Genomic DNA, 27860 nt, shown 5'->3' with positions numbered 1-27860 from the left:
CCCTTGAATTTACTGTGCGACCATTGGTTCCTGAAATATCGATGATCAAAGCCAAAAAGTTCATTTTTTGTTTGAAGGCTGATATTTCTGCGACAAATCGTCCCACAGGGTTAAAAAAAAAGCCAAATTGAAGCTGAATAAATTTGCTAAACAACCTATGCATTGGTTTAGTTTAAAGAATTTTTCCACGATCCATGGGCTCTTCGGAAAAAAAAAATTTTTGAAATTTTTTGTCTCGCGGTATTTCTCATGTTTACGCAATAGCCGAAGCTCTCAAAAAATTTTTAATAAAAATGCACTGAAATTAGAGAATTCAAGCTATAAGATGTTTTTTTTTAAATCTCGATACGATTATTTTTCATAGAGCTACAGCTTTCCAAAAATCCCTAAATAATTTATAAAATTTTTTTGTTCCTTTAATTTTTTGCGTTAGTGTATAAACATATATGAAGATACATTAAAAGTTTTTAACCGATATACAGGCAATATAAAATAATATATAATCATGTATGGACATATATAAACAGACATGAAAAAATATAAAAAAATTTTAACCAATATATATATACGATCCATATAAGATTATATATGATCATGCATGATAATAATGCGTGATAATCAATCTTTTTAATAAAAAAATCAAGATTATTGTTGAAAAAATCATTTTGAACTCAGAAAAATGAACAAAAACCGAGAAACTACCAATTATGGTGGTTTTTGACAACATCGATAAATTTAAAGCTTTCGGATACTAAGAAAGAAAAATCGCAACGCTTTAAAATTTTCAGGGTTTTTTCAGGACACTTCGAGGTTGAAAAAAAAACGACGATATCCTTTGTTCATCCGTTATTTCCAAAGTTATAGCAAGATTTCCGAATATCCTTAATTATGCGAATTTTTACCTGTTTTTTTAATAAACATTATCGCTTTAAAACAAATTTTTCCATCAAAAGCCACTGATTTTCTCTTACAGAGAATGATTTTCCAGTTTTCAAAACCCTACCCATTCTCTGTACGACCAATACGTCCGGCATCCCACTAATGCATGTGCGTTTATGGATAAGTTTAGCATTTTTTCTCTGAATTAAAAATTTCTAATTCGATCAGATATTTAATATCGCATATCTTACACTCCCAGTGCACCAAAATGATTGGACAAGATATTAAAAAAAAAAATCTGTTTTTTTTTTCAATGTTTGTAAAATTACAATACTATATTGTCAAATTACTTCAAAGAAAGGCATTATATGTGTTTTAAAATTCAAGTATGATATTGTAACTTTCCGAAACCAACTGATCAAACATTGTTTGTAAAATTACTAAACTGTTTTATAATATCATTAATCTAACAGAGCTTCATATTTTTTGTAAAATTACAAGACTTATAATGTAAAATAATAGACTAACTCTCGAAAAACGTTTTGTAATATTATAACTACTTTGTAGTATTCCAAGGCAAGTACAGTGGAAAATGTTTTGTAAAATTACCGTAAAAATTTTTAACAGCAGACATTGCAATCTTACAACACGTATAATCTCTTAAAAATTTCGTATTAAAACAGCTACACATTTGGATTTTACAAATAATTTCCAATTGAGTTATTTTCAAAAATTACAACATTTGTCATATGAAATTGACAAGCCTGATTTTATTATCTGTTTAGTAACATTAATACTTTTGTTTTGTAATTTTCCAAAAAAAAAAAAAAAATCGGTCTGTCAGTTGACACTGCGGGCCAGCCCCAAAACTTTTCGCTGTTTTCGAGTTCCTTGAGCACGAAAAAATCGTTGAGAATACATTGTCGAGCTCTTTTTTTACCATTTTTTCGTCAACGATATCATTAGAACGAATTAGTCGATTGAGACGGTTAAGGTGGCAATCGACGCGTTTTACTAAGTTCTACAGCGGATCAAATTTTGAAATTGATTTATCTAATCGTTTTTGAGAAATTTCGAAAATACTGAAAAAATATTTTTCTTTTTAATTCTTTCGACAACGGTTTCTCTTGAATGAATGAACCGATTTTGATGATTGAGGTGGTATTCGATGCGGCTTATGAAGCTTCAGAGCCCAGTTGATTTTGGAATCAATCCATCGAGCACATAACAAGTTATTGGAAAAAAACATTTTTGAAAAAAGTTTGTTTTCGGAATATCTCTGAACAAGCCCTACCGATCGAGGTCAATTTTTTTCAGCTTTTAGATATTGACAAGCCGCGTCGAATGACACCTTGATAATCCAAATCGGTTAATCCGTTCAAAAGTTACATATATTTACATACATACATACGTATGTACATACATACATACATACAAACACTCGGACATCATCTTGAAATTAGTCAGAATAGCTTCCTAGAACCTCAAAACGTCAAGATCTGTTAGAAATTCGATTTTCGAAAACCGGACCGAAACCAATAACCTCCCGAAGTTTTGAAAATTTTCAATTTTTTTAGCGGGAAGTTAAAAATAGTAAAAAATGTTTCGTAAAATTACAACGCCTGTTTCATTAAATTACATAACTACATTGGCAATCGACTTCTGTAAAATGAGCGAATGCACGAAAAAATTCTAGTGAAGGTGTGGTCGATTCAGTAGTTAAAATTAACACAAAAATTACAGATAATAAATTAGCTGTTTTATTGACAACATGTACACTGAAAAACTGTGAGAAAAAATATACGTAGTAGCAAATGCGTCTTCGTATTATACGTAATAGGTAATTAGACGCGACCAACAATCAATATATACTCAATTAGTAGTCTTGATATACTAGCTAATTATTGAGGATATTTTAGTATAAGTTAAGCGGAATTATCACACAAGAATAATTTAGACTGAGCGAAGCCGTTTGAGAATACGGGGTAGCACGTTCAACTCCTCAAAGTCGGATGGAAAGCCCGAGGTGTAGTAGTTGAACACCAGAAACGAAAAGACATAGAATTGCGGAGTCTTCTTCCTTCGTTGCCGCTCGGTGATGACATGTGCAGCATAGCTGCACTAGCGAATTTTTCCATTGGCTTAAAAGCACACCAACAGGATGTGGTTTGCCGCCAATTTTCCTGATTATTCGGCTAGTAGCGGGGCTCTCATACTGAATCGATACGGCCAAGAACTGAAAATTGTATGTACCGGGCCCAAATAGCGAGTGACCCGGCACTATTATGACCTTGAAGTCAGTAGCGAGTTTAGCAGCTCCTGGACGCAGCGAAAGTACACGAAGCTTTTTAAAATGATTAAGCTTGTGACTGAACAACTTCCAACGCATTTTTTGTAAAAATACCATAGAAATTTTTAACAGTGTATTTAATTGTCTGGGAAAAGTGAATTATATATGGCCATATATTAAAATTTCTAATATATACATACCTATGTATTAAGGTGTCCGTTATTTACCAAATTGATTTTTTTTAGCAACGCCCCTTAAATTTTCCGATTATGTCCTAAAAAAAATTATCAGACCCATATAATCCCTTAATATTCATATTAAACCGTGCCCTAATGACAATACATTTCCCATTTGAACAATATGGGGGTTTCGGTGCGTTTTACATTCAATTTTTTTTCTCCTATGCTAGTTAATCTACATATATCAGGAATACATATTTTTGTAGAAAATTGAACACTCTAAAAAAAAGGTTTCTTATGGTTTTTGATAAATATACTGGTTTAAAAGTTATTCAATGTTAAAGGTAAACTTATAGTTAATTTTTAATTTTTCTACTCTGACCGCAAAATTATCATTATTTCTGTAAGAGTAAATTGTTTATTGCGAAAAATATTCAATTTTAACTGCATTATTGAAAAAATTACTGTACGATTTGAATATCCGGGTCAAAAATAAAACTTGATTCAGGCTCCACCTCATTTTCTTTGAAGTTGTCGATTTGCCGACGATTTTTCGATAAGATTTCGACTTTTTCGACTTAGATTAAATTTTTTTGAACTTCTTGAAATTTTTTCATCTTAGATTCAACTTATTTCAACTTATTTGTATTTTTCGGTCTTAGTTTGAACTTATTCGTCGAAACTTGAAACACGATAATCATTCACCTTACTTTTGACTTGCTAAACCAAGTTGAAAAAATGTTATTTATTCGCCTTACTTTCGCCTTAATATATAAATTTATTTTGCCTTAGTTTTGACTTTTTCGTCTTAAGATTTAACTCGAATAAGTCTAAACCAAGTCAATTTCGACTTGATTTCAACTTTTTCGTCTTAAATCGTGACTAAGTAAGCCAGTTAAGTCTAAACCAAGGCGAAAACTCAATGTAATTCGTATTTCCGTACAAAAAATTCGAGTTTGTCTTGTGAAAAACGGCTCCGAATTTCGACTTGGTAAATCAAATCTAAATCAATTTTTATTTTTGACCCGGTTAACATATTGTTTTTGATCTTCGTTCTTAGCTAAAGTATTAATATATTCTTCAGTCGATTTGACAGCTCTTTCTGCAGTATCAATGACTACTTGTAGGTATTTAAATAAAATTTTCTAAATTTCACCAAAGATTGTTTAATAAAATAAAGTGTTAATCAGCATATGAAAAAAATGATTCAACCCGTTGAGGACACACATCGAAAAAATTACGTTGAGGACACGAGCAGGAAAACAGTTCTCATTTGTGTTCTATGCTATGTATCGACGAAAAACCGGCGTCAAACTTTAATTTTATGTTCTCTCTAAATATTCCAATGATTGTTTTGGTATTTTAATGATTTTAAAATACTAAAACGTTGCTAAGAAAAAAAAACTCATGGAACTGAACTTTTTTTATAAAAACAGTCGTAGAAATTTTAATTTTTAAAATATCATAACAAAATCCAACGAGATTTTATTCAAGGAACAATATTCTTTCAAGAAAGAAATAGATTTCCAATGAAGTCTGAAAAAAGTATATTTATTTTGAAGTTTGAAGTCACGAATATCGGTTATTCTTGTAAAAAGGGAACAGTACAACTAAACATGCAGAAAAATGTAAAAACATGAAATTTTTAAATAGAAAAATCATTTCTTATATTAATTACAACATTAGATCAATGTTATATGATATATAATAATTATAACATTAGATCAATAGTAAAAAGCCAATTTTCTTAAATATAGTGGAAACATAAATATGCAAACCTTCTCAATAAGACAATTTATTGATAAATTGAGAAAAATATAGAAAGCACGAACTGGGAATCGAACCCAGACCATGTCGGTATTGCACCGAGTGCTCTATCAGTTGAGCTATCCGGCACTATACGATATTCCGTTCTTGCATTAGACAGCTGGCGATGGTTCGAGGTCAAAGATTGTAAGAGGCATCTGTATTATATATACACAAATATATATAACTAATAACCATTATTTATTGTCGGAAAAAAAATTCAATTTATGCATATGTAACAATCGGTACACCTGAGTCACCACTCAACTGAACCTTAAGATCAGTAATTTTTTTCGTTAATTTTTCTTTTTTTATATATATATTATAAGGATTAACCTTGAGAATTCGGAGCACACTCACCAAAGATACAATAATACAGGGGTATCCGTACATACGTATATGTGCATGAGTTTTGTACATATGTGTGTGTTATGTATGCGTACGTTGACCATATGTGGATATCTATGACGTATTTTGAGCTTGCTCTGAATTCCCACAGAAAGGTATGCGAGTATGAGCGGTCAAGTTACAAGAGAGAGAGACGTAGATAAGAACAAGCAACTAGAACATAGTACGTCTTTCTTTCTCTATGCACAGCTGCACCACTACGGCCGATCCCTTATAAAGAATCCACCGACTCAATGTCTTCCAGATGTCCCACGAAAAGATTTCTCTGAATCTTCCGCGGCCGCGAGTCCCTCGTCACCATAAAAGTCACCGAAAAGGGCTCAATAAATTTGTCAAAACATTTCTCTGTTCTAGTTCAACTCAAATTTTTACGACCTTTCTATTTTAACCATCTGTTACCAATGGGCCTCACGTCTCCCGCGGATCCTTACTATTTCTTTTCCAATGTAGAAATCTATCTCGAATTTTATTTTATTTTTAATTTTTAATTGCATTTCTCAGAAGTGTCCAAAATATCGGTAATAAATGTCACTATATATTTTGGAGAAACATCGTTTTTACAGAATCTCACGGTCTCCCGCGGATTCTTACTTTTCCCTTTTCCACCATAGGAAGCTCTTCTATTTTAAATTTTAATTACATTTCTCGGAATCACCTGAAATATTGATAATAAATGTCATCATAGACACGCAGTCTCTAAAAATTTATATGGTCCCCCACAGAACCTCTCCGTTCCTTCACCTATCACTAAAGATTTTTCATCTCAATTTTGTATTATTTTTAAAATTATATTTTCCTAGAGTATGTAATATATCGATCATAAATGTCATCATATATTCATTACTTTATTTTTAAGCAGTACACCACGGACTTATTTTTCTATTTACATCCTGTTTACTACAAAATTCCAAGAACTTCCGTAATAAAATGTCATTCTCAGCTGTCTAAAAGAAATCAAACCCTTCTATATTATTGTCTTCTTCGTCTTTAACCTATGCAAGAGGCATCTTCGGCCCCACTATTCTTTCAAACTTTTTCATATAAAAACCCCGGAAAAATAATCAAAGTCAGTCATTACCGCCGCAACTAAAACCCTTGTCGGATCTATCCGCGAGTAAGACTCACTGAGTTGATTTCGAAATTCGTTCTCGTGACGCTCCACGCCTAGGCAATCGGAGGTCCTAGTTCGATAATCGAAATTCGATTCTTTTATTAAACATCAAAAAGTCATTACCGCCGCAATTAAAACCCTTGTCGGATCTATCCGCGAGTAAGACTCACTGAGTTGATTTCGAAATTCGTTCTCGTGACGTTCCACGCCTAGGCAATCGGAGGTCCTAGTTCGATAATCGAAATTCGATTCTTTTATTAAACATCAAAAGTCATTACCGCCGCAACTAAAAACCTTGTCGGATCTATCCGCATCCAAAATTCGTTTTCGTGACGCTCCACGCCTAGGCAATCGGGGGTCCTAGATCGATAATCGGATTCATCCACGAGTAAGACTCACTGAGTCGATTTCAAAATTCGTTCTCGTGACGCTCCACGCTTAGGCAATCGGGGGTCCTAGATCGATAATCGCAACTCGATTCTTTTATTTAAAATATAAATTACGCGACTTGAATTTTATTCTTACAACCTTTCCTCGTGAGGTCCTACGCCTATGCATCTGGACTCCTAGGTTGGATACCTAGAGTAAAATCATTTGAGTTCGCGATAAAATTAACTAAACTCTTTCACGTGACGTCCACCGCTTAAGCAATCGGAGTCCTTGTTCGGGAATAGTTAATACTTCTTTAAAAATCATTTAAAGAATATATATATCATCGTAAATTCACTAGAAAGCAAAGCCGGCCTATCGGTTCAGCGTGCATAGCATTCTCGTGAAAAGATTTAATCTGTAAATCTCGATAAAACCATAAAAACATTGTAAACTCCTGTGTACACAAGATTCAAATTGGTGAATCTGAAGTGAGTGTGTGTGCAGGTATATCAACCCATTGGGGTAAGTTCATTATTATAATATTTTGTAAAATTAAATCTGTCAATATACTACACATGTTTTTTTTTGTATACATTTGTCTTTTCATTTACTGTCCTTTTCTCTGGCATTCGAGTGCTGGTAATTTAAGTCATAGTAACTTTAAAGTAAGACAGAGAAAGAACACGGTCTTCTCGAGGGCCCATATTCATCGACCCAATATCCCTCTCGCTTAGAAAATCCCTGACCTACCCTAACGCCACGCAGGTCATTGAACGGGACCGTCTATAGTACATCCGCTCGGTACAATTAGACAAATAAGTTGTAGAGTAACATGAAATTATAATATTCTTATATCAGTCACGTGATCGTAATTCCTTGGTTGGATGACAGAATAAAAATAATTTCATACATTAATCTATTGATTAATAATCGGTGCTTAAATCCCTATATTCTCACACTAACCACGTGAGGTTCAATCGAACTCCTTGGCTGAGTTATAGAAGGGGGAAAATCGGCATTCTGATATTAAATAATAGATTTAAAATTACCCTTTCACCCGTCGCCTTCACTCACTTCGATCGTGACACATAAATACCCGAGTCAAAAAATTGAACTTACATTTTAACTTAAGTTAACTTATAAAACTTACATAAGCTTAATCCACTTAAATGAGTTATTGGGCTTAATTATAACTTGAAAAGACTTAAATAAAAATATTGACTTAATTATAACTTACCTCCCGGGGAAAAAGGTTTAGATCTGACCACATATATTTATATCTGATCAGATCTGACAAAGTAGATCTGGCCAGATCTTTAAATTGTCTCTATCTGGCCAGATCTGATCAAATATTATTATATGTGGTCAGATCTGGACCTTTTTCTCCGGGGGTCCCTATTTACAAAAATATTAAATTGCAAAAAAAAAAGATAATTTCAATTCAATCCGAAATGTAATCTGATAAATTAGAAACGTAACTTAGAGAAATTATAAATAATGATAATTAATGGAAAATCCCGGTTACTGCCGGGCTCGAACCTGCATCCTTCCGATTAAAAGTATTTGATGCTATCCACTGCGCTAACCCACATATGTGATCACGTGAGTGTAAATAACTAAACATGAACAATTTTCAATAATAATACAATATATAAATGATTATATCTGAGCATATATAATGAGATCTGATTATGTCAAATGTTGTATTTAGTTCAGATATAGTTACATCTGATCAGATCTTACGAGATATACGCAGATCTGGCTGGATATAATCATGTCTGATATTATATCTAGCCCAGATCTAATCATATCTGATTAAATCTGACCGGATATAAACAGTGGTTGGCCAGATACAATTAGATCTGATTATGTCTAATTATTAGATCTGATGAGATGTAAATAGATCTGCTAAGATATAATTTGATCTGATCAGTTATAATTATATCTGGTCAAATCTTAATCATTTTCCCCGGGTGGCTACGAGACTTTTATTTTGGCATGAATATTATCAACGATCTTACGAATTTTTCACCATCGGTTCCTTTTCTTTCAAAAACTGACGCAAATAAGTAATAAACAAGAGTATTTATCTCTTGACCCTACTTAAACTCTCGTCGGAGTTAAATATCGAAAAAAGTACCGATGGTAGAGAAATTCAAATCTGTAAGCCGGATAATGCAAAAACGGGAGTATTTTTATCGTTCAACCCACTTAAATCCCCTACGGAAAAGCCGAAAGTAAATAATTTTGTCCATCTTTTATAACATTGAACTAGATGACGATTTCAACGTCCGATGTTACGATTCAAATTTCGACTTGGGAGTACATCTAAGTTTCCTTTGGGTTAATTTTATTCCAGGTAAGGTATAATTGAGTCAATATTTTTATTTAAGTCGATTCAAGTTATAATCAAGCCCAATAAGTCATTTAAGTTTAATTTAAGTTCATTAAGCTTATGTAAGTTCAATGTAAGTCCTATAAATTAACGTAAGTTAAATTTAAGTTTAATTTTTTGACTCGGGTACTTACGTTTACAGAAACAGTTTGACACTGATAAACAAAAAAAAAAATTGAATTTTTTTAAAACTTTGCCACAGTAAGGCCACGCGGGGTCTATTGAACCCCATAAAAAAACACGTCTGCATTAATATAATCTTGCAGGACGACTAATGCCAAGGAGATCTTTGTAACGTGTCAAAACTTGTTGTGAAGACTTCAAACGACAACAGATGGCGCTTTAAATCTTATTCCTAAGAGTCTTGTTAGATTTAAAAATACTTCTGTCACGTAACGATTCAAATTATTTGATTTTATTTAGTTTTAAGTTAATTATTGTAATTATATATTTGAATTTGAATCGTTGCGCGGGCATTCCGCCATTTCGCCGATGGAACGGCAGTCCGTGCACGGTGCTGGCGCATGCGCGAAGGGTATGAGAGAGCACATGTGTGATTTAATTTATTTTTATAATTTATGATTTAAAACACAAACGCTTGACTTTTGTTTATTTTAAGTATATATATTTATAATTTTGAATTAGTTGGGATGCATAATCCAGCGTTATATTATGCCCCAACAATTGTCAACATATTACTTTGTTTAAACTTGTCATCCAACTGATGACGTCAAGTGATGTTTATTAGTTGGGCTATTATTATTTAATTTATTATCCGATACGAAAGATATAGATAAACCGTTCATATATTTAATTAATTAATTTTGTATCATTCAGTTGTCTGAGGATTTATGTTTTATATCTTATATTTTTAATTTGTGAGGCCCAGGGCTGACAAAAGTAATTAAAATAAAACTTAAGGGCGACGGTGGTGCCATGTGTGCGACGACCAACAGGTGGAGGCTTAGATAATTAATTCAGAAAGATACGGAGAAGCATTGTGTACGGACGTGAGTTTTGTCACTAAGCACTAAAGTTTTCTTTTGAAAATAAATAAAGTTCACCGGGTGAATTAATTCGAGTGATTGATATCATTATTCCGTTATTGGAAAGTTTATTGTTTTTTTTCGCTGATTTGCTGCTCTTGAGTAAGTACTTTGTATTTCTGTTCGCTGGATAATATTTTTCATTTGGTAACCTCCCCCGGTAGTTGTTGGTCGCCGCGGAGAAAATTTTTATTTGTATTTATTATTTATTTATTGAATGATACGTGAGAGAATTGTTATTAGTTATCATTGAATATTATTTCGTACGTTGGCGAAAATATTTGGTAATTAAGTAAATATATATATATTGATAAAGCGTACGCAACGTCGTAAAACGTTGCCGGTACACACTTATATATATATATATTTATTAGTAGTATATATAGCTATACAACTCACGCAGTACTTAAAAATTCCTCAAGCACTGATGTCAGCACTCGGATGAAAAATTCCCGAGTTAATATAATTATTATTTTTCTATTTTATTTAGAATATCTGTATAATATTATCAATTATTATTTACGTTTATTATTATTTAACACAATTGCATAGTATTACATTATTTTATTTTTGATTATGTGTACCCCAGTGGTAAAAATTATTAACGAGATCGTTATGCTAAAATTATTATTTAACTTATATGTTATACATTTATAAATTGGTAATACCGAGGAATTTATCTTTTTGAGTGTGAGTAAGGAAAAATTCCGTGTCTTTCTCTCTCTCAAACGTGTTGAGAGATAAAATAAAGTAAGATTATTATTATTATTCCTTTTTATTTTCTGAAAAAATTTAAGTAAAATAATTGGTTTCTTTTATTTAATAATAAAATTAACAGTGTTAATTAAATTAAATTATATTTATTTTGGGTTGAATTTATATAACGTTATTATTTTTTTTATACCCACCGAGTGTCATTATTGTGGTTAAATTAACAAAAACTATTTATTGTACAATATTATTAATTATATTGATTATTGTTTAAAATTAAAATACGGAAACCAACAGCTGTCGGGGAAAATTTAATATTTATTTTCCCTGGATCTTTTCCTACTACTTAATTTCATTTTTCTGATTTATTTATTATTTGTAATATCATTATTTATTATATATTTACTATTTTTCTTTTCTTATTTTATTTTTCTCAATCGTTTGTCCGCGTTGTCGTGAATCACTTGCTCGGATTTTCCCTCGCAGATTTCCCCCTGAATTGAATTTTGTCCGTTTTAGAATAAACGGTCTGGCGCCTGCGTGCACTAACCCAGCCTGAGGAGCTGGTTCAGGCACTCCAAGAGTTTAGTATTTATAATTTTATTATTATTTATAACTTATCATTTATTTCAATTTGAAGGAAACATTTAAAATCATTTATTAGCAATATTTATTATTATTATTATTATTATTTTAACACGTGGGTGACCGCATACGGTTTACCGGTTGATCCGTGTCTCCGTCGCGGAAATTAATTACGGTTTACGTTATACTTCAAAATTTATCTAGGGTCTATTGGACCCCAGTGTCCTCAACGGGTTAATCTGTCATATTTTTTACGTCAAATCGATCAATTTTGAACTTAACTCAACACGTCACTCACAATATTTTTCAGTTATCTGAATTTTTGACCTAATTAATCTAAGTAAAAAAATCAAAAATGAACCATAAATTTACCTTTAACTTTGGATAACTCTTAAATCAGTAAATTTATCAAAAAACCATAAGAGACCTTTTTTGTAGAGTGTTCAATTTCCTACAAAAATATGTATTCCTGATATATGTAGATTAACTTGCTTAAGAGAAAAAAAATTAAATTTAAAACGCGCCGAAACCCTATGTTATTCAAATGGGAAATGTATTGCCTTTGGAGCACTGCTTAATATGAATATTAATGGCTTACATGGGTCTGATAATTTATTTTAGGACATAAAGAAAAAATGTAGTGGGCGTCGTTAAGAAAAAATCAATATGGTGAATAACGGACACCCTACTATGTATAGAAACTTCAACTAAATTGAAAAATAAATACCTACTCAACTTCTGTTATTTTTTTTTTTTTGTTCAATCATTGTGGTAATGCAGAAATGATTGAATTCGTGATTAATTTAATTTCTAACCGAGTAGAAATTTTTAATTTAGGGAAAAAACGCTAGAATTATCAAACGACGGCACACGTTTTCGTAAGATTCGAACCCGGGACCTTACGAACGAAAGACCGACGCTTTAACAACGAGGCTACACTGCCGACAGTGACTACTAAATGTACTTGTACTGTATGAGATTGAAAGAATACATATTTTTTAATTCAGCGAAATATTATTGAAAATCTATCATCAGTAATAACGAAAAAATCTCTTATTTTTTATTCGAGCGCTATAAAACCATGTATGTAAGTAATTGTGATATGTGTAATTTTGGTTATATAGTAATATATAAAATTGTTTCAAAAATATAAAGGCTCGATATATATGGCCATGTATGGTCATATGTAATTCGTTTTCCCTAGATAATTAATAACTATGCTTACACTGTAAAAATTTGCGGAGTAAACGCGAAGTGAATACGGAGTGAACGTGCAGTGAATGATTTTCTATTTTTCTAATTCCCTGGAGTGAATTTCATTCCGAAGAGAAATTTTAAAACATATTAATTATAAAAAAAATTACTAATACATAGTAAAGTTAGGTATTCTATACTTAGATATTTATATCGACTACGGAATAGTTAAGAGGTCCTTTTACATATATTGATGAGAAATAATTGTTTAAAATTATAATCTGTTAATAATGAAAAATTTTGCCCGTAAGAAGTTAAAGTAATCGATTCTTCATTTTCGCTCATTAATATATTTTCACTCAGCCATGAACTGTCATATAACTTACATCAATGATACCACGAAATAAAATATAAACTATTCCCATGAAAATTATATCACTATAACTATTGCATAATTAAATGTTTTCACTATGCCTTATATAAAATTATAACTTAATCAGTTACTAAAAAATTTTATAAATTGAAAACATAATTTTTCTCAAAATTTGGAAATATATTTTCAAGTTCCACAACTTCAAAATTTTTGTGTTTTATTTCGAGTTACATGAAATTTTTTTTACCTATCATAATTTTGTATTTTTTTATTAAAAAAAATACTATGGCCGAAAAAATGCCAAAAACGGGCCGATTCAACTGTCGGCCGAATTTCGACCTGTTTTCGTCCAAAGATTTTTACTCGCAATAATTTTATTGAAAAAAAAAAAAAAAATATTAAATAATCTGGCAGAAAACAGGCCGATTCGACTGTCAGCCAAATATCGACCAAATTTCGGTCTGTTTTTTGCCAAAGATTTTCACTTGCTACCATTTTATTGAAAATAAATATACTCTAGCCGAAAAAAGGCCGATTCATTTTTCGACCTATTTTCGGCCTCTTGAAGAAGATCAAAAAATTTTCGGCCTTTTCAGTCGATGTTTGGCCTAATTAATAACATTAAAAATTTTTCGGCCAACTATCGGTCTCTTTCAATGAAATGTTATAGTTTCGGCGTGATTTCGGCCAAAATAAGCTGTTTTGGCCTATTTTATGCCAAATATTTTCACCTGGGAAACTCCTTTTTAACCCTGTTCCCTGATATTTTATGTAGTAACGCTATAATCTGAGTCAAAACTTATTTTAATCCTTATTTTGGTCACTTACATTGATTTCTGCCTGAATAAATTCATTTTATTAAACATAATCGTATACAAAAATTATTTATAATAATGTTTGCGAATTCCTTGAGCTCGAAAACAGCGGGAAGTTTTGGGGCTGGCCTGCAGGACCAACCGTTACCTAGATTTTTTTAATAGTAATATGAACTTAATATCATGTCAGATCGTTTTAAAAATAATAAACGTAATTCGATTGAGTGAGCTGCGTGAATTTAACATGTTGACAGTAAAGCCCAATCTCTACGCTTTGCGTTCGAGGTGTGAAAAAAAAATCAAAAACGGTTTTTTATCTTGATTTAAAATCCATAATTATGGAATACTCACCTGATAATCTTTCTTCTATTGTTAGGATGTAAACGTCGAGCCATTTCTGGATCCACTTCAGTTAATTTAAGATGTAAATCCTCATTTGATTGTTCATTGTCATCGTATTCCATTTTTTTCGAGGTCACAAGTTTTTTTTCTTCTATTTTTCGGTTTAACTCGAACTCCGTAGTTGTGGATGCAGTTATTTTACCCTTTTGCATGGTTTCAGTCATTTGCTCACACTTAAAATTGTACTTATCAAAGACCAAACCATCATGTATCTGTATTGAATTCCCAGACGCATCGGGATCCTCAACTAGAACCTGCCAGAGTAGTGACTCAATGTAATAGTTTGTGCCTCCGACAATGATTGGCATCTTCCGCCTAGTGAATATATCACTTATCTGAATCAATTGAGGAAAAAAATCATTACGGACTAAAAATTGAAGGACTCACCAATAATATATCTAATACGTTTTATTCTAGATCGTTATTCTATCGTTTTATTAAAAAAATTTCTCTATTTAACAGGATATTCGAATCTTAATCGGAATAATATTGGTTGCAATGCTGCGGATGCCTAGATTTGAACCTACATATGCAGGATTCAAAACCTATTCATGAAAAAACCATAACTTTTAAAAATAAGAGAGTGCAGACCTCAAAAACTCATTTTATAAGTAAGTTAATGTATAAGAAGAAATCCAAGCATAACTTCAAGAATTTTCCATTTAGTAAACATATGCCCTCTTTCAGACAATCTGTTCCTAGTGATTTTTTCATTTGAGTTTTAGAAATAAAATAATATTAGAATACTACTAGATCAAAGAGTGAATTTGTAACAAATGATTTAGATTTTGACTTACAAGTCGGATGCGTAAATTGAAAATATCCCTGTAGCTAATTATCGTGCTTTTTACAAATTTTCTTCCTCATCGGTTAATTCAGGCACTGCATGAATCCCGATGGGTTCTATCCTAATAAAGTTATAAATAGTAGCGCAATAATTTCTACGTCACATAGATTTTCACTGTAGAAGGGGTGACTACAGTACGCTCGGGGACTTGGATCCTAACCACTGATGGGACTGGACTTTACAAGGAAATACGTCTCCGTAATCAACTGTCTGTTGTGACGTTACGGAACGATTAGAATCCTCGCCACGACTTTCAATATCGTGGCCTCCCCGTGTTCATTAGCTCGTCGGTGTCCAGGGTTAGGTGGGGGATCGCGTAATAACAAATAACTTCAAATTTATTTACGGACTTGTGATAATCTTTATTTTATAAACTCTTAAATTTACAGCAAAAGGTTCATAAGCCCACTTTAACAATCAATCTTTAGATATTTAAACGGTATGACGAGTCGTGGACGGCTTATGGATATGCTCGCAGCAGCTAACGTTTTTAAATACTTAAGTACGGACTGATACCCGTTCCCTCTACCGTAGAGAGAAGCTCTACGTAAAACAAATCAGAGGACCGCGAACGTGGAAACCCTCATTCAACGTCCTCTCCTCGTATGCGCGAAGCCGGGACACTAGCTCCACAACACACCCTCGCCTAGTTATTTGCCAGAGTACGCGTACTGTGATCGCCGGAGTCGGAAATCCAATCAATCCGACGGTCACCTAATCTTAATAGTCGCGAAATAAATATTCCAATCCGGAAGGCCAAATAGAATATTAATTTTTACCTAAACGGGACTTAGAAAATATTTCGCCAGAGACACCAGCAGAATAAATTAATTCTAAGTCAGGCGAATCGACGCTATAAGATAAGGTGGATTTTTCAACAAGAGAAAACTAAATAAACGGAAATACCTTTTTATATCAGTCGTCTACTTGCTCCAATTTCTGTACCTCGGTATGCGGAGACACTTGTCGGATGGATCTCGGGATGAGACTGATTGATTTCGTAGTCCCATTGAACGGCTTATAAATCTTTAGCAGTCCGTTCTATTTAGGGACAGTACTGCGAGGGATGGCGCGCTCTAGCGGCGGTCGGTGAACTAACTCTCCCCTCTCATCACGACTCGTCAAGGCCATCGTACGCTCGCCGGTGTTTGCTCCCAGGGCCGTATATTATTTATTTCCTTGTGCCCCCGTACATTTTTTTTTTTAACTTAAATTTAAAACTTAAAAATATCGCGCGCTCGTCACACCCCTTTTTTTTTTGTAAAGAAAAGGTCGCAAACGCGTTTGTGGGCTTTTCGTCCCTTTATTAAATCTAGCAGTAATACGATTGCACGTTTATATATGTTCTTTTATTGCAACTATCTTTTTTTTTTCTTTGCTTATCCACTAATAATGCACAGGCTGAATAAATAATACATAAATAAATTATCATACAAAAATAAATAATAATACATGAAATAATCAAATGATAAAACAAAATGGGCAAGATACATAGATAAATATAAAAGAAGATAAACAATGATAAACGTTTCACGTCGGGCTTGATGGCTGGTTTTCAGTCCCTGGGTTTCTTATCGTGCCTTTTACTGTTTCCATGGTACCCGTCTTGTAGACATTTACCTGGACAGCTCAAGTGTCGGGACATGCCCGATGATCGGTGGAGCCTCGAGTGGGATATGTAACATTTCTTGAGGCTGCCCCTGTCTCACTTTATTTAATTGCAAAACGGACAACGGCGTAGGGAAATAGGGTTCCACCTCCAACGGTAGGGGTTCGACGGGCAAGGCGTTACACTGGATATTGGTGGGTGCCTTCTCCTTGTTTTCCAGGTACAACTGCATCAAGTGATCGGTCCAACTGGGTTGATGATCCATTACCGAATCTGGAGTGCAGGCTGGTCGGATCAGCTCATTACTACGAACTATAGTTTCTGTCACTTGCCCCATACATTGATGATTGACATTCGATGGACGGCGGATCGTTCAATGACGTAGGCTTGAGGACTCGAGATACCTTTTTCTTAGGTATACGGATCACCACGGATTGGGCTTCCCCTAATTTCTTTGATGTATTTTTAGGTTTAGACGTCGGATTGCGGAGCCTTTTAATGGGTTTAGGGCTCGTAAGGAGTTCGGCCGTGCGACCAGACTTGGAAGCTCCTTGGTGGATAAATTTGGCTAGGTGTCGACGGACTGTTGGGACGGAGGGTTTGATCTCACTGATCCACTTGCCCCGAACTCTGTCGTGTAATGGTGGCACCGCGGGTTTCTTCGGGGCGTCCACTGAGGTGACGGGTTCATCACTAATACTGATTGCGGGTGCTTTTGTCAGACCACGTAGCTTCTTTCTCCTTGCTATTTTGTCCGCCGGTTCAGTTGGCGCAGCTACTACTGTCACTTCTTTCTTTTTCTGGTCTTCGGCTTTTAATGCTGTCCGTATTTTATTCTTGACTCGATCCACAATACTCGGCTTATTCTCTTCCTTGGCGGGTGATACCTTGCCGTCGACTAATATGGCTCGCAACTTCTGTTCGGCTTCTTCCAGCGTGTCTTTCTCCTCCATCTTGGACTTGACTATGCTAATAGTAATAATGGTATGAACTATAATCTTAGTCTACATATTTACAAACGAGTTACACTTTTTTTTTTTTTTTTTTTTTTTTAACTTAAATTTAAAACTTAAAAATATCGCGCGCTCGTCACACTGTCTACATGGCGAAAAATCCAGTGCTTGGCTATGATCCAAATCAACATCAATGCCTGCGAGTTACGAAGTGAGGGCCCTCTGTCTATTCAAGTAAATTACTTATACGATGCAGGATTCATTTGGTTACTTGTGAGTTTATTGTGAACAGTAATCGAATAAATTAATGTAGCAACACTATCACTTTCATATGTATATAAATTCATACTATTGAAGTCAATATTACAAAAATAGAAAGCGATAGAGATATACAAAAACAGGAAAGAAGGTGTAGCATAAGCAAGTCAGAGTTCAACAATAGGTATAAACAGTTAGTATTAGAAGGAGAGCCCGAATGGATAGGGTGTGGAGTATAGGGTGGTGACAATCGAATTGATTGTAGCGTCCGCAGTGAACGAAATACGCATTAAATTGCACTTGTCTTGTGAATAGTTGAATGAAAGCAGTGTTAAAAAATGAGAACAAATAGTTGTTGTGCTGTTAATTGCAAAAATACTGGCAGAAATAGGAATAATAAGTTTTACACATTTCCATCCATGATGTTTATTTTTGGCTAAAAATTGTTACGGGGGATTTTTAAATTGCATATTTTTAACACAAATTTTTTTTTAACTACTGAGTTTTAAAATTACGAATAATTTAAATCACTTTAATTTTTTTACTTTATGCAAACTAAGAATTATAAATTAAAAAAAAATCATAATTATAATTATTTTAACTCATTTTTTATTATGACTATTACTGTTGTTATTATTAATTGCGTTTACTTACAATGGTAAACTTAAAATTAAAAAACTTCATTACAGATAATAATATAATTAATAAAAAATATCACAATTAAAAGAACGACACAAAAATTCAAGCATCACATAACAATATATTAATAATAATAATTAAAAAATTTGTAAAAAATATAAACTATGGAAATTACAATAAAGAAAAAGAAAAAAAGAAAAAAATCATGCTCGCAATAACACATAAAATAAGGTATGAAATAACAAAGTTAACCTCTATAAAAAAATGTGCCATTAAAATAATTTAAAAAATATATTGTTTCCAGATTATAATTAATTTAAATTGTCATTAAATTAATTAAATACCAACCAATCAAAGAATACATAAGCACATAAATGCATTATATATATTAAAAAACAACATTTAAATAATTATTAAGGCATTAAAACAAGGAAAGAAGAAGAATCGAACATAAATATGGAAACATCGTTACAGTTAAGTTAAAATCAAGATCAACATTTACATACAATTTAGCAAAAAAATTAAGTAAAGTTAAATTTTTAAAACAATGTTTAAAATTACATTTAGTACCTCAAACAATGAATTATAAATTTATTAGAAGTAAATATTTGCAAGTTCATAAAAATAAATATAAATTAGAAAAATTAGTCTCAGAATTTAAAGTTAAATGATTAAAAATAGATATCAATGAATTATATCATAAAATAGACTTAATAAAAAGTCAAATCCGTGATTTAAACTCAAATATAAAAAGATCACTTGATCGAAATGATATTTTGGAATTGATAAATATACAAAAGTATAAAATAAAAAGATTAGTTTATAGTTTCAATAGTAATTATAAAATAAAAATTAACAATTTAACAAAAGATCAACCGATTTATAACAATTTATCAAATTATAGTAACAATAGACTTAATGAAAAAATAGATAAAGTAAATAATAAATGGTTAATAAATTTAAGTCAAACAGAAATTCCTGAAAATATTGCTAAAGTTTACAATTAGGACCTAAACACAGTTTAGAATTTAATAAAAAATCCTTTCCACTATATAAATTTATAACCAGTTTTGAATCTAAAATTTACCTTATTGATGAAGAAAAAAGAATATCAGAAAGAAATAAATTCGTAAACAATTCATCAAATACATTTTACAGTTATAATTCTAATATTTCAAATGCATATCATATAAAAACCTTTCTTAAAAACAATAAAAATATTATGATAACTAGATCCGATAAAGGCAATTCAACCGTTATTTTAGATAAAATAGAATATAAAAATAAAGTAATTGAAATGTTAAATGATACATCAATTTATGAGCAAGTAATATTTAAAAATTATAACAACATTTTAGAAAAAAGTAATAATGATCTAATAAATAAATGGCAAAAAAAAAATTACACATTAATTCCGATACAAGAAACAATTTAATAAGTTATAAAAGTAATTTACCTAGAGCTTATGCTGTACCAAAGATACATAAACCTAATATACCATATAGGCTAATTGTATCTTCAATATATGAACCCACTTACAATTTAAGTAAATGGTTACCAAGTTTATTAAATTGTTGCAAAAATAAATACAAATATAATATTAAAAATAGTTTTGAATTTAGCAAATTTATTCAAAGCAATAGAATTATACCAAAAAATTTTGAAATTTGCTCATTAGATGTAGTATTGTTATTTAAGAATGTATCGATAGAGTTAGTGATAAACATAATAATTAGTTATTGGACAGAAATTAAAAATTCAATACCGTTACCTCAAAATGAATTCATTACCGGCTTAAAATCATGCTTAAATAATACATATTTTAGTTTTAATAATAAAATTTACAAACAAATATTTGCAGCCTCAATGGGTTCTCCATTATCCCCAATTATAGCAGACATTTTGATGGATAGATTAATTTTCATTAGTTTAAAAAACATAAAATTTGAAGTTTATTTCATTAAAAAATATGTAGATGACTTATTATTGTTTACCAAAGGATTCTATTGATACACTTGTGAAAATATTTAACAATTACCATAAAAGGATACAATTTACAATAGAAAAAGAAAATAATGATAATAAAATTAGCTACTTAGACACAGTTATAATTAGAAACAATGAAAATTTAGAAATAAACTGGTATCAAAAACCAACTTGGTCTGGTAGATATTTAAATCACTATTCATATCATCCAATTTCACGAAAAATAGGCATCATATATCATCTCATAGATAAAGTTTTTTATCTTGCAGATGAAAAATTCAAACAAGAAAATTTTAAATTAATTAAAAGTGCTTCAATATACAATAATTATCCAATAGAATTCATTAACAAATACATAAACAATAGATGGAAACAATTAGTAGATAAAAAAACAATATAGTCAACAATAGAAATACAACAATTAATCTGGATATGTCTAAAACAATAAGTTTTCCGCACGATGACAATTTGAATAGATTTATTAAAAACATTTTTAAAAAATATAAAATTCCAGAAACGTTTGAAATTGAAAATAGTTGAAAAAACTCTATAATAGTGGAAAGGATCCTATAAAACATTTAAAAAAATCAGATTGTATTTATAAAGTCAATTGTATGAACTGTGAAAAATGTTATGTTGGCCAAACAAAAAGGTGGCTAAAGATTAGAATTAATGAACATAAAAACAATATCAAACTTAGTCGAAGCAAACAACATGTTAACAATTCAGACAATAGAGAATGACCATAACTTGAATTATGATCAAGTTAAAATTTTAGATATAGAGTCAAATTGTAGAAAAAGATTAATCTTGGAATCAATATATATGGGTCATTCCATCAAATAAAGTTATTTTTACGGGGTGACCCTCATCGATTTGATTAAAATTTTGTGGAGTCTTTCCATCTATTGAAAAAAAAAATTCTCTGAAAATTTGAGCCTTTAATATGCAGCAGTTTCAAAGTTATGATTTTTTGAATTTTTTTAAAATTTTTGTTTTCAACTTTTTCATTACTTTCTTTGAAGGAAACAATTTAAAAAAAAAAATGAGCACATAATAGTTTTTCGTAGGAAAAATTCTCAGCTTTCCAACGAAAATATCTATTTTTTATTTTAAGTTACAGAAGACCCTTTAAAATTCGTTTAAAATAGGTAAAACGATTTTTATGACTGTGCGGCGCTTGATACATCTAATTTGATATTTTTTTCTGAAAGCTGAGACCTTTTCCCACGAAATATGTAATTTTCACGATGTGCATTTTTTTTGTTTTAACAAAATCAATAATTATTTAAATACAAGTTGTTGATTTTATAGTTTTATCAAACTGTAATGGTTCATTGTGTGGCAAGAGATGAAACAAAGTTAGAACTGTCATTAAGGCAGATAACATCAATAGCCTGAAATCATTTTTGGATAAAACGCAAGAATCAAAGTTCAAATTACTAATTCCAAAACTTGAAGCTTTAATGCTGGTATCATGAAAAATAGTTTTATAATTTTTGTTGTCAGAGCTTTACTGCAGACACATATCAGAAAACATATCCTCACACCGCAAGACTTATGCATCCAGGCTATTCAAAATTTTACCGGCGTTGTTTTCACTTTTATAACCAACTCTTATTAAAAGAAACGATTGAAAACGATTTGAAAAAAAATTTTTAATACTTTTTAATGCTTTTGAATTCTTTGAATACTTTTTAATCACCCTTTTTATGGGCATTTAACATTACAAATCGTTTCGAATCGTTTCTTTAAATCAAGGAATAATGACTTTTTATAGAAAATAAATATTTTAGACGTACGATACTTAGAGTCAAATACGGTGAAAGAAACACAAGCAGTACATCTTTTCTCACCTATTGTTGATAGACTAGGATATATTTGTGTTAAAAATGTATCAAGATCCTCAAAAAAGTTAAGAATTAAAGTTTTTTAATCATAGAGAGTTTATATTTCATTTAATTTTGTTCAAACAAAAAAAAATGCACATCGTGAAAATTACATATTTCGTGGGAAAAGGTCTCAGCTTTCAGAAAAAAATATCAAATTAGATGTATCAAGCGCCGCACTGTCATAAAAATCGTTTTACCTATTTTAAACGAATTTTAAAGGGTCTTCTGTAACTTAAAATAAAAAATAGATATTTTCGTTGGAAAGCTGAGAATTTTTCCTACGAAAAACTATTATGTGCTCATTTTTTTTTTTAAATTGTTTCCTTCAAAAAAAGTAATGAAAAAGTTGAAAACAAAAATTTTAAAAAAATTCAAAAAATCATAACTTTGAAACTGCTGCATATTAAAGGCTCAAATTTTCAGAGAATTTTTTTTTTCAATAGATGGAAAGACTCCACAAAATTTTAATCAAATCGATGAGGGTCACCCCGTAAAAATAACTTTATATGGTGGAATGACCCATATAGAAAGAGACAACAATACAGTTAACAAAAAAAAGATACAGAGAATCCAAATGAATCATATAACATCCTTATTAAACAAAAACAGAAATACACTTATCCAAAAAATTAAAGGAACAAGAAAATTTTATAAAATTTTTAGCGATTTTTGAAAGTCTGTATTTTCGTGAAAAATGATCGTATTGAAAAAATAAAAAAAGCAAATTTAAGCTTGAAATCTCTAGTTTGAAGATCTCTTAGCCAAATGATTTTCTGAGCCACGGTTTTTGCGGAATCATAAGAAATAGGCCGAGACAGAATTTGTCTGAATTTTTTGGTTTTGTTTTTTAGGTCTGTGGGGCCGGGAAAATTTTTTTTGTAAAAAACTAATTCATGGTTCGTTTAGGAATTTATTTAGCTACAATTTGCTTATTTTGTTTCTCTGTACGACAATATGCTGCTGAGATATCAGCCTTCAAATGAAAAAGGATTCTTTTGTCTTTAATTATCGATATCTCAGCAACTAATGGTCGCACAGTAATTTAAATGGCAGTTTAAGAAACTTGAATAAATACCCTACAAGCTCTATTTTCGATTTTTTGAAAAAAAAATTTTTTTAATCCTTAATATCAATTTGAAAAACCCACAAAAAATGGCCATTTTCTGGTTTTGTAGTCAACTTATCGCTACTTTGTAAATATCGATAAAAAAAAATAATGTTGCCAGGTGATTTTACAGTTTAATGTACCGCCAAAAACCCTGGGAATTTTCAGATTGATCCATCGAACCGTTTCGAAGATTGATCCATCGAAGTGTATAGTATACACTCAGATACTATAGTATATAACAACCACGTATACGCTAATCCAGGCTTGTTTGAATTTGTTACACACAATCCAAGAAGTGACAACAGCGTTCAGACGGGAGACACTACTAACCGGAATACTTCGGAAATACTCTCAGCTCAGAAGTCACAGCCTCAAAACGACCCAATCGACTTATCCGGAAGCGGTCCACCGGCTCGGAAAAAAACTCAAGAAAGCGCAGGACCGTCAACGCTAGCGAAAACAGGAAACCAATCGAAGAACACGGATTCAAAACAAGCGCTAGTCCTCGATGAAGAAATTATAAAAACAATTTGTCAGACAACAGAAAAAGAAGAACCTTGTCAAAAAATCCATTTGGATATTCCTATTCGGTGGAACGCATGGCTAAAAACTGATCTGAAAAAAGAAGAGAAGGACGAGATACTTAAAAAATACCCTCGGAGTGGGCCTTGTCTCCTAGAAGCGCCGAAGCTTTACCCCGAAATAAAATCCGCTCTAAACGACTCAGCGCTGAAAAGAGATAAATATTTCTGTACTACACAAAAGTTAGCGGGATCCAGTTTATTAGCTCTTGCCCCGTTGATCATCTTGCTTTTGGAAAGTAAGAAGATAGATTCAAAAAAGATATTAAGCAATATCTGGGATGCAGCAAAAATTCAGGCCAAGCTTCATCATTCGCAATCAGTCGCACGACAGACATACATATGACCCAGCCTTACAAAGCAGGTAGCACCCTCACTGGAAGAGAGGGAGATAGATTCGTACTTCTTCGAGGAAAAGCTTGGAGACAAGATTAAAGACATAAAAAGCATGGATAAATTAAGCCAGGACTTAAAGATCCAAAGCTCAAAGAAAAGTATTCCAACCAGTTCGGGAAACTGGAATGGCCCGTCGATACCTCGAAAACCGACGATCTCGACAAGCCGAAAATTTAAATCTCACAAGACAGTTACTCAGAAGATTTCATCGAAACAATTCAGCCAGCACAAAACGAATCAAACCCAGAATCAGACCCATTGACGTTGACAGTAGAACATGAGCAGGACCCGGACTCAGTAGACAAGAATCAAGGACGTAAACCTAGCAGGTAGACTAAAACACTTTTTCTAGGCATGAGGACAGCTGACGCCTGATAAAGTTATTAGACAATGCTTAACAGGCTATAAAATTAATTTTAGAGAAACACCTAGCCCAACTTTTCCTCCAAAAGAGAAGGTCTCGTCTTCACAAGAAGCAACGGATATCCAAATAGGCTCTTGGCACACGAAGTGATCGTAAAGTGCTGACGCATAACCTGCCAGTTTCTATCAACTTATTTCTTAAGAAAGAAACCAGACGGCTCCAAAAGATTTATTCTAAATTTTCAGGAGCTCAACCTGTTCATTGATAATGAACATTTTAAAATAGAAGACCTCAGATCTTCTTGCAGGTTATTAAATCGTAACATGTATATGGGGTTAGTAGATATTCAGGATGCATATTTTGTAATGCCAATACACAGAAGTCAGAGAAAGTATTTAAGATTCAGATTCCAAAACCAAATATATGAGTTTACATATTTGCCTTTCGGCATCTGTGAGAGCCCATACGCTTTTACAAAAACTTATAAAACCGGCGATAACGAGACTAAGATTAAATGGCTTTTTATCAGTTATTTACCTAGATCACATCTTGTGCTTAGAAAACTCTATAGAAGGGTGTCACAATAATTTATAAAAAACAATTAATTTACTAGAACTTGGCTTTATAGTAAATAGAGCTAAATGAAAATGATTACCAAGTCAACAATGTAAATACCTGGGATTCGTGCTAAATTCTAAAGAAATGTTAGTAGAGTTAATAGGTAAGAAAACTAGCAAAATAAGAAAATATGTCCAGATGATAGATATGGTATTAGCTAGGTGCCCAGGAGGGGATTACAGGATGTTCCACTGTAAGATGTTGGAAAAAGCCAAGACAGAAGCCTTAGAACTTAGTGGGATGAACTATGACAAAATCATAAACATCCCAAACTACGTTTCTGATGACCTAAATTAGTGGCGTAACAAACTACTCACAGGGGTTAGGAAAATTAGGAATTTTAAATTTCAAAAAGAAATTTGTTCTGACGCCAGCTGAACAGGGTGGGGTGTTTTTTTCAACAGCAAGGGAGCTCACGGGGCATGGAGTAGCTGTACTACATCTGTAATTTCTCGGGCGAGACATTCGTATAATTATCATCGAACTTTAGCCGCCTTCGACAGCTTCGCTTAATAATTCAATTTTCTAATGTTTTATTTTTATAATTTACTAGCTGACCCGGCAGACTTCGTACTGCCTCAATCGATTGTAGAGCAAAATAAAATAATCAACTCTGTTTAAGTTCCCACTATATAAAATTGATGTATTACCGTACAATGGATGGTGTGGCTCAATAAGTTATAGATCAAATTGAACGGAATATAGTATAGTGCCGGATAGCTCAACTGGTAGAGCACTCGGTGCGATACCGACATGGTCTGAGTTCGATTCCCAGTTCGGGCTATCTATATTTTTCTCAATTTATCTATAAATTGTCTTATTGAGAAGGGTTGCATGATTTAGGTTTCCACTATATATTAAATTGGTGTAATACCATACGATGGACGGTGTGGCTCAATAAGTTATTTTGAACCTCTGATTTTTTTATCTTTCAGCATAGGTTGAAAGAGGCCTTCATGATTTTTTTCAAATTTTTTCCTCCAACCGTTTTCGAAATATCGAATTTTAAAAAATGAAGAGATTTTTCTATCAAATGCCTGTAACTTCGTGAAAAAAGGGTTAAACAAAATTTTTAAAGAGTCAAAAAATTATTGTTTTTAGATTTCTTTTCGATAAAAAATATCAAAAAAATTTTTGAATCACGCTTCTGTTGAAATTTTAACTTTTAAGTATAAATTGTCGATTTACAAAAAACACGTACTGATCGATTTCCCTCATAATTTTTTCACAGCAAACTGTCACCTATTCTACTTTTCCAGCTATGCTCATAATGGGACAACGATGGGATTTATTTTTTTATAGATTTTTTAAATTTCATATTTCACTTTATTTTTAAGAAAAATGTCTTAAAATAATAGCATGCTCGGAATTTACTGTTAATAATTATCTGACACGCAACTATTATCAAAATTTTCTTCCACAGTAAAATTATTACTAATTAATTAATAAATAATAATTTTATTAATCATTATTTTTTTTTGTCGCCTGCCGAAAGTGAAACAAAAGAAATAATATCGCGAAGCCGACCAAGTTGTTATTATTATATTTTGTGACTATTCAATTTGTTCGGGTTCGCGATCACTTTTTTTTAGGTTCGGAACGCGACATTAAATCCTCCAACGACGTATTCTGTGCTCCAACGCACACACGCACACTATTTTGATAGATATGATTGAATTTGAACTTTGTATAGCGGTAAGAAAGTGTAAATTTACTTTTTGACGTTAGGAACACATCTACATTTCTTAGATAACAGTGAGTGCTTGTAATTTAATATGAACTTTATATAATAGCAATAAAGCTCAAATTGATTCTACGTTTTAGTTAGAAAACGTTTGTATGTGAAAAAGAAAAGGGCTGTTTTTAGGGTTTTCCCGACAATTATTCGATTTTTTCTCGCCGTAAGAACCATCCTTGGACTTCAACGAACATTTTAAAAAAAGAATTGGCCAAATTGGTCCAGGCGTTGTTGAGTTATGCGCTTACCAACACATTTTGCGATTCATTTTTATATTATAGATTTTCCGTGTCGGAGATCATTGA

The 27860-nt window shown here is 32.0% G+C and overlaps 1 protein-coding gene across 2 annotated transcripts in view; it reads right to left on the bottom strand.

Annotated features, from left to right (window-relative positions):
• Positions 1-27860, bottom strand: part of LOC103571944 (tRNA dimethylallyltransferase) — a 263909-nt gene that overhangs the window by 148407 nt on the left and 87642 nt on the right. For both annotated transcript variants that reach the window (XM_053741000.1, XM_053740999.1), the window contains exon 3: positions 14516-14901. In XM_053741000.1, coding sequence (XP_053596975.1) covers positions 14516-14901 — 386 coding nt within the window. The remainder of the gene's footprint in view (positions 1-14515; positions 14902-27860) is intronic.

Source organism: Microplitis demolitor, chromosome 7 (genome assembly GCF_026212275.2).
Source record: "Microplitis demolitor isolate Queensland-Clemson2020A chromosome 7, iyMicDemo2.1a, whole genome shotgun sequence".
Classification (NCBI taxonomy): domain Eukaryota; kingdom Metazoa; phylum Arthropoda; class Insecta; order Hymenoptera; family Braconidae; genus Microplitis; species Microplitis demolitor.
This window is presented reverse-complemented; position numbering and strand designations above follow the sequence as displayed.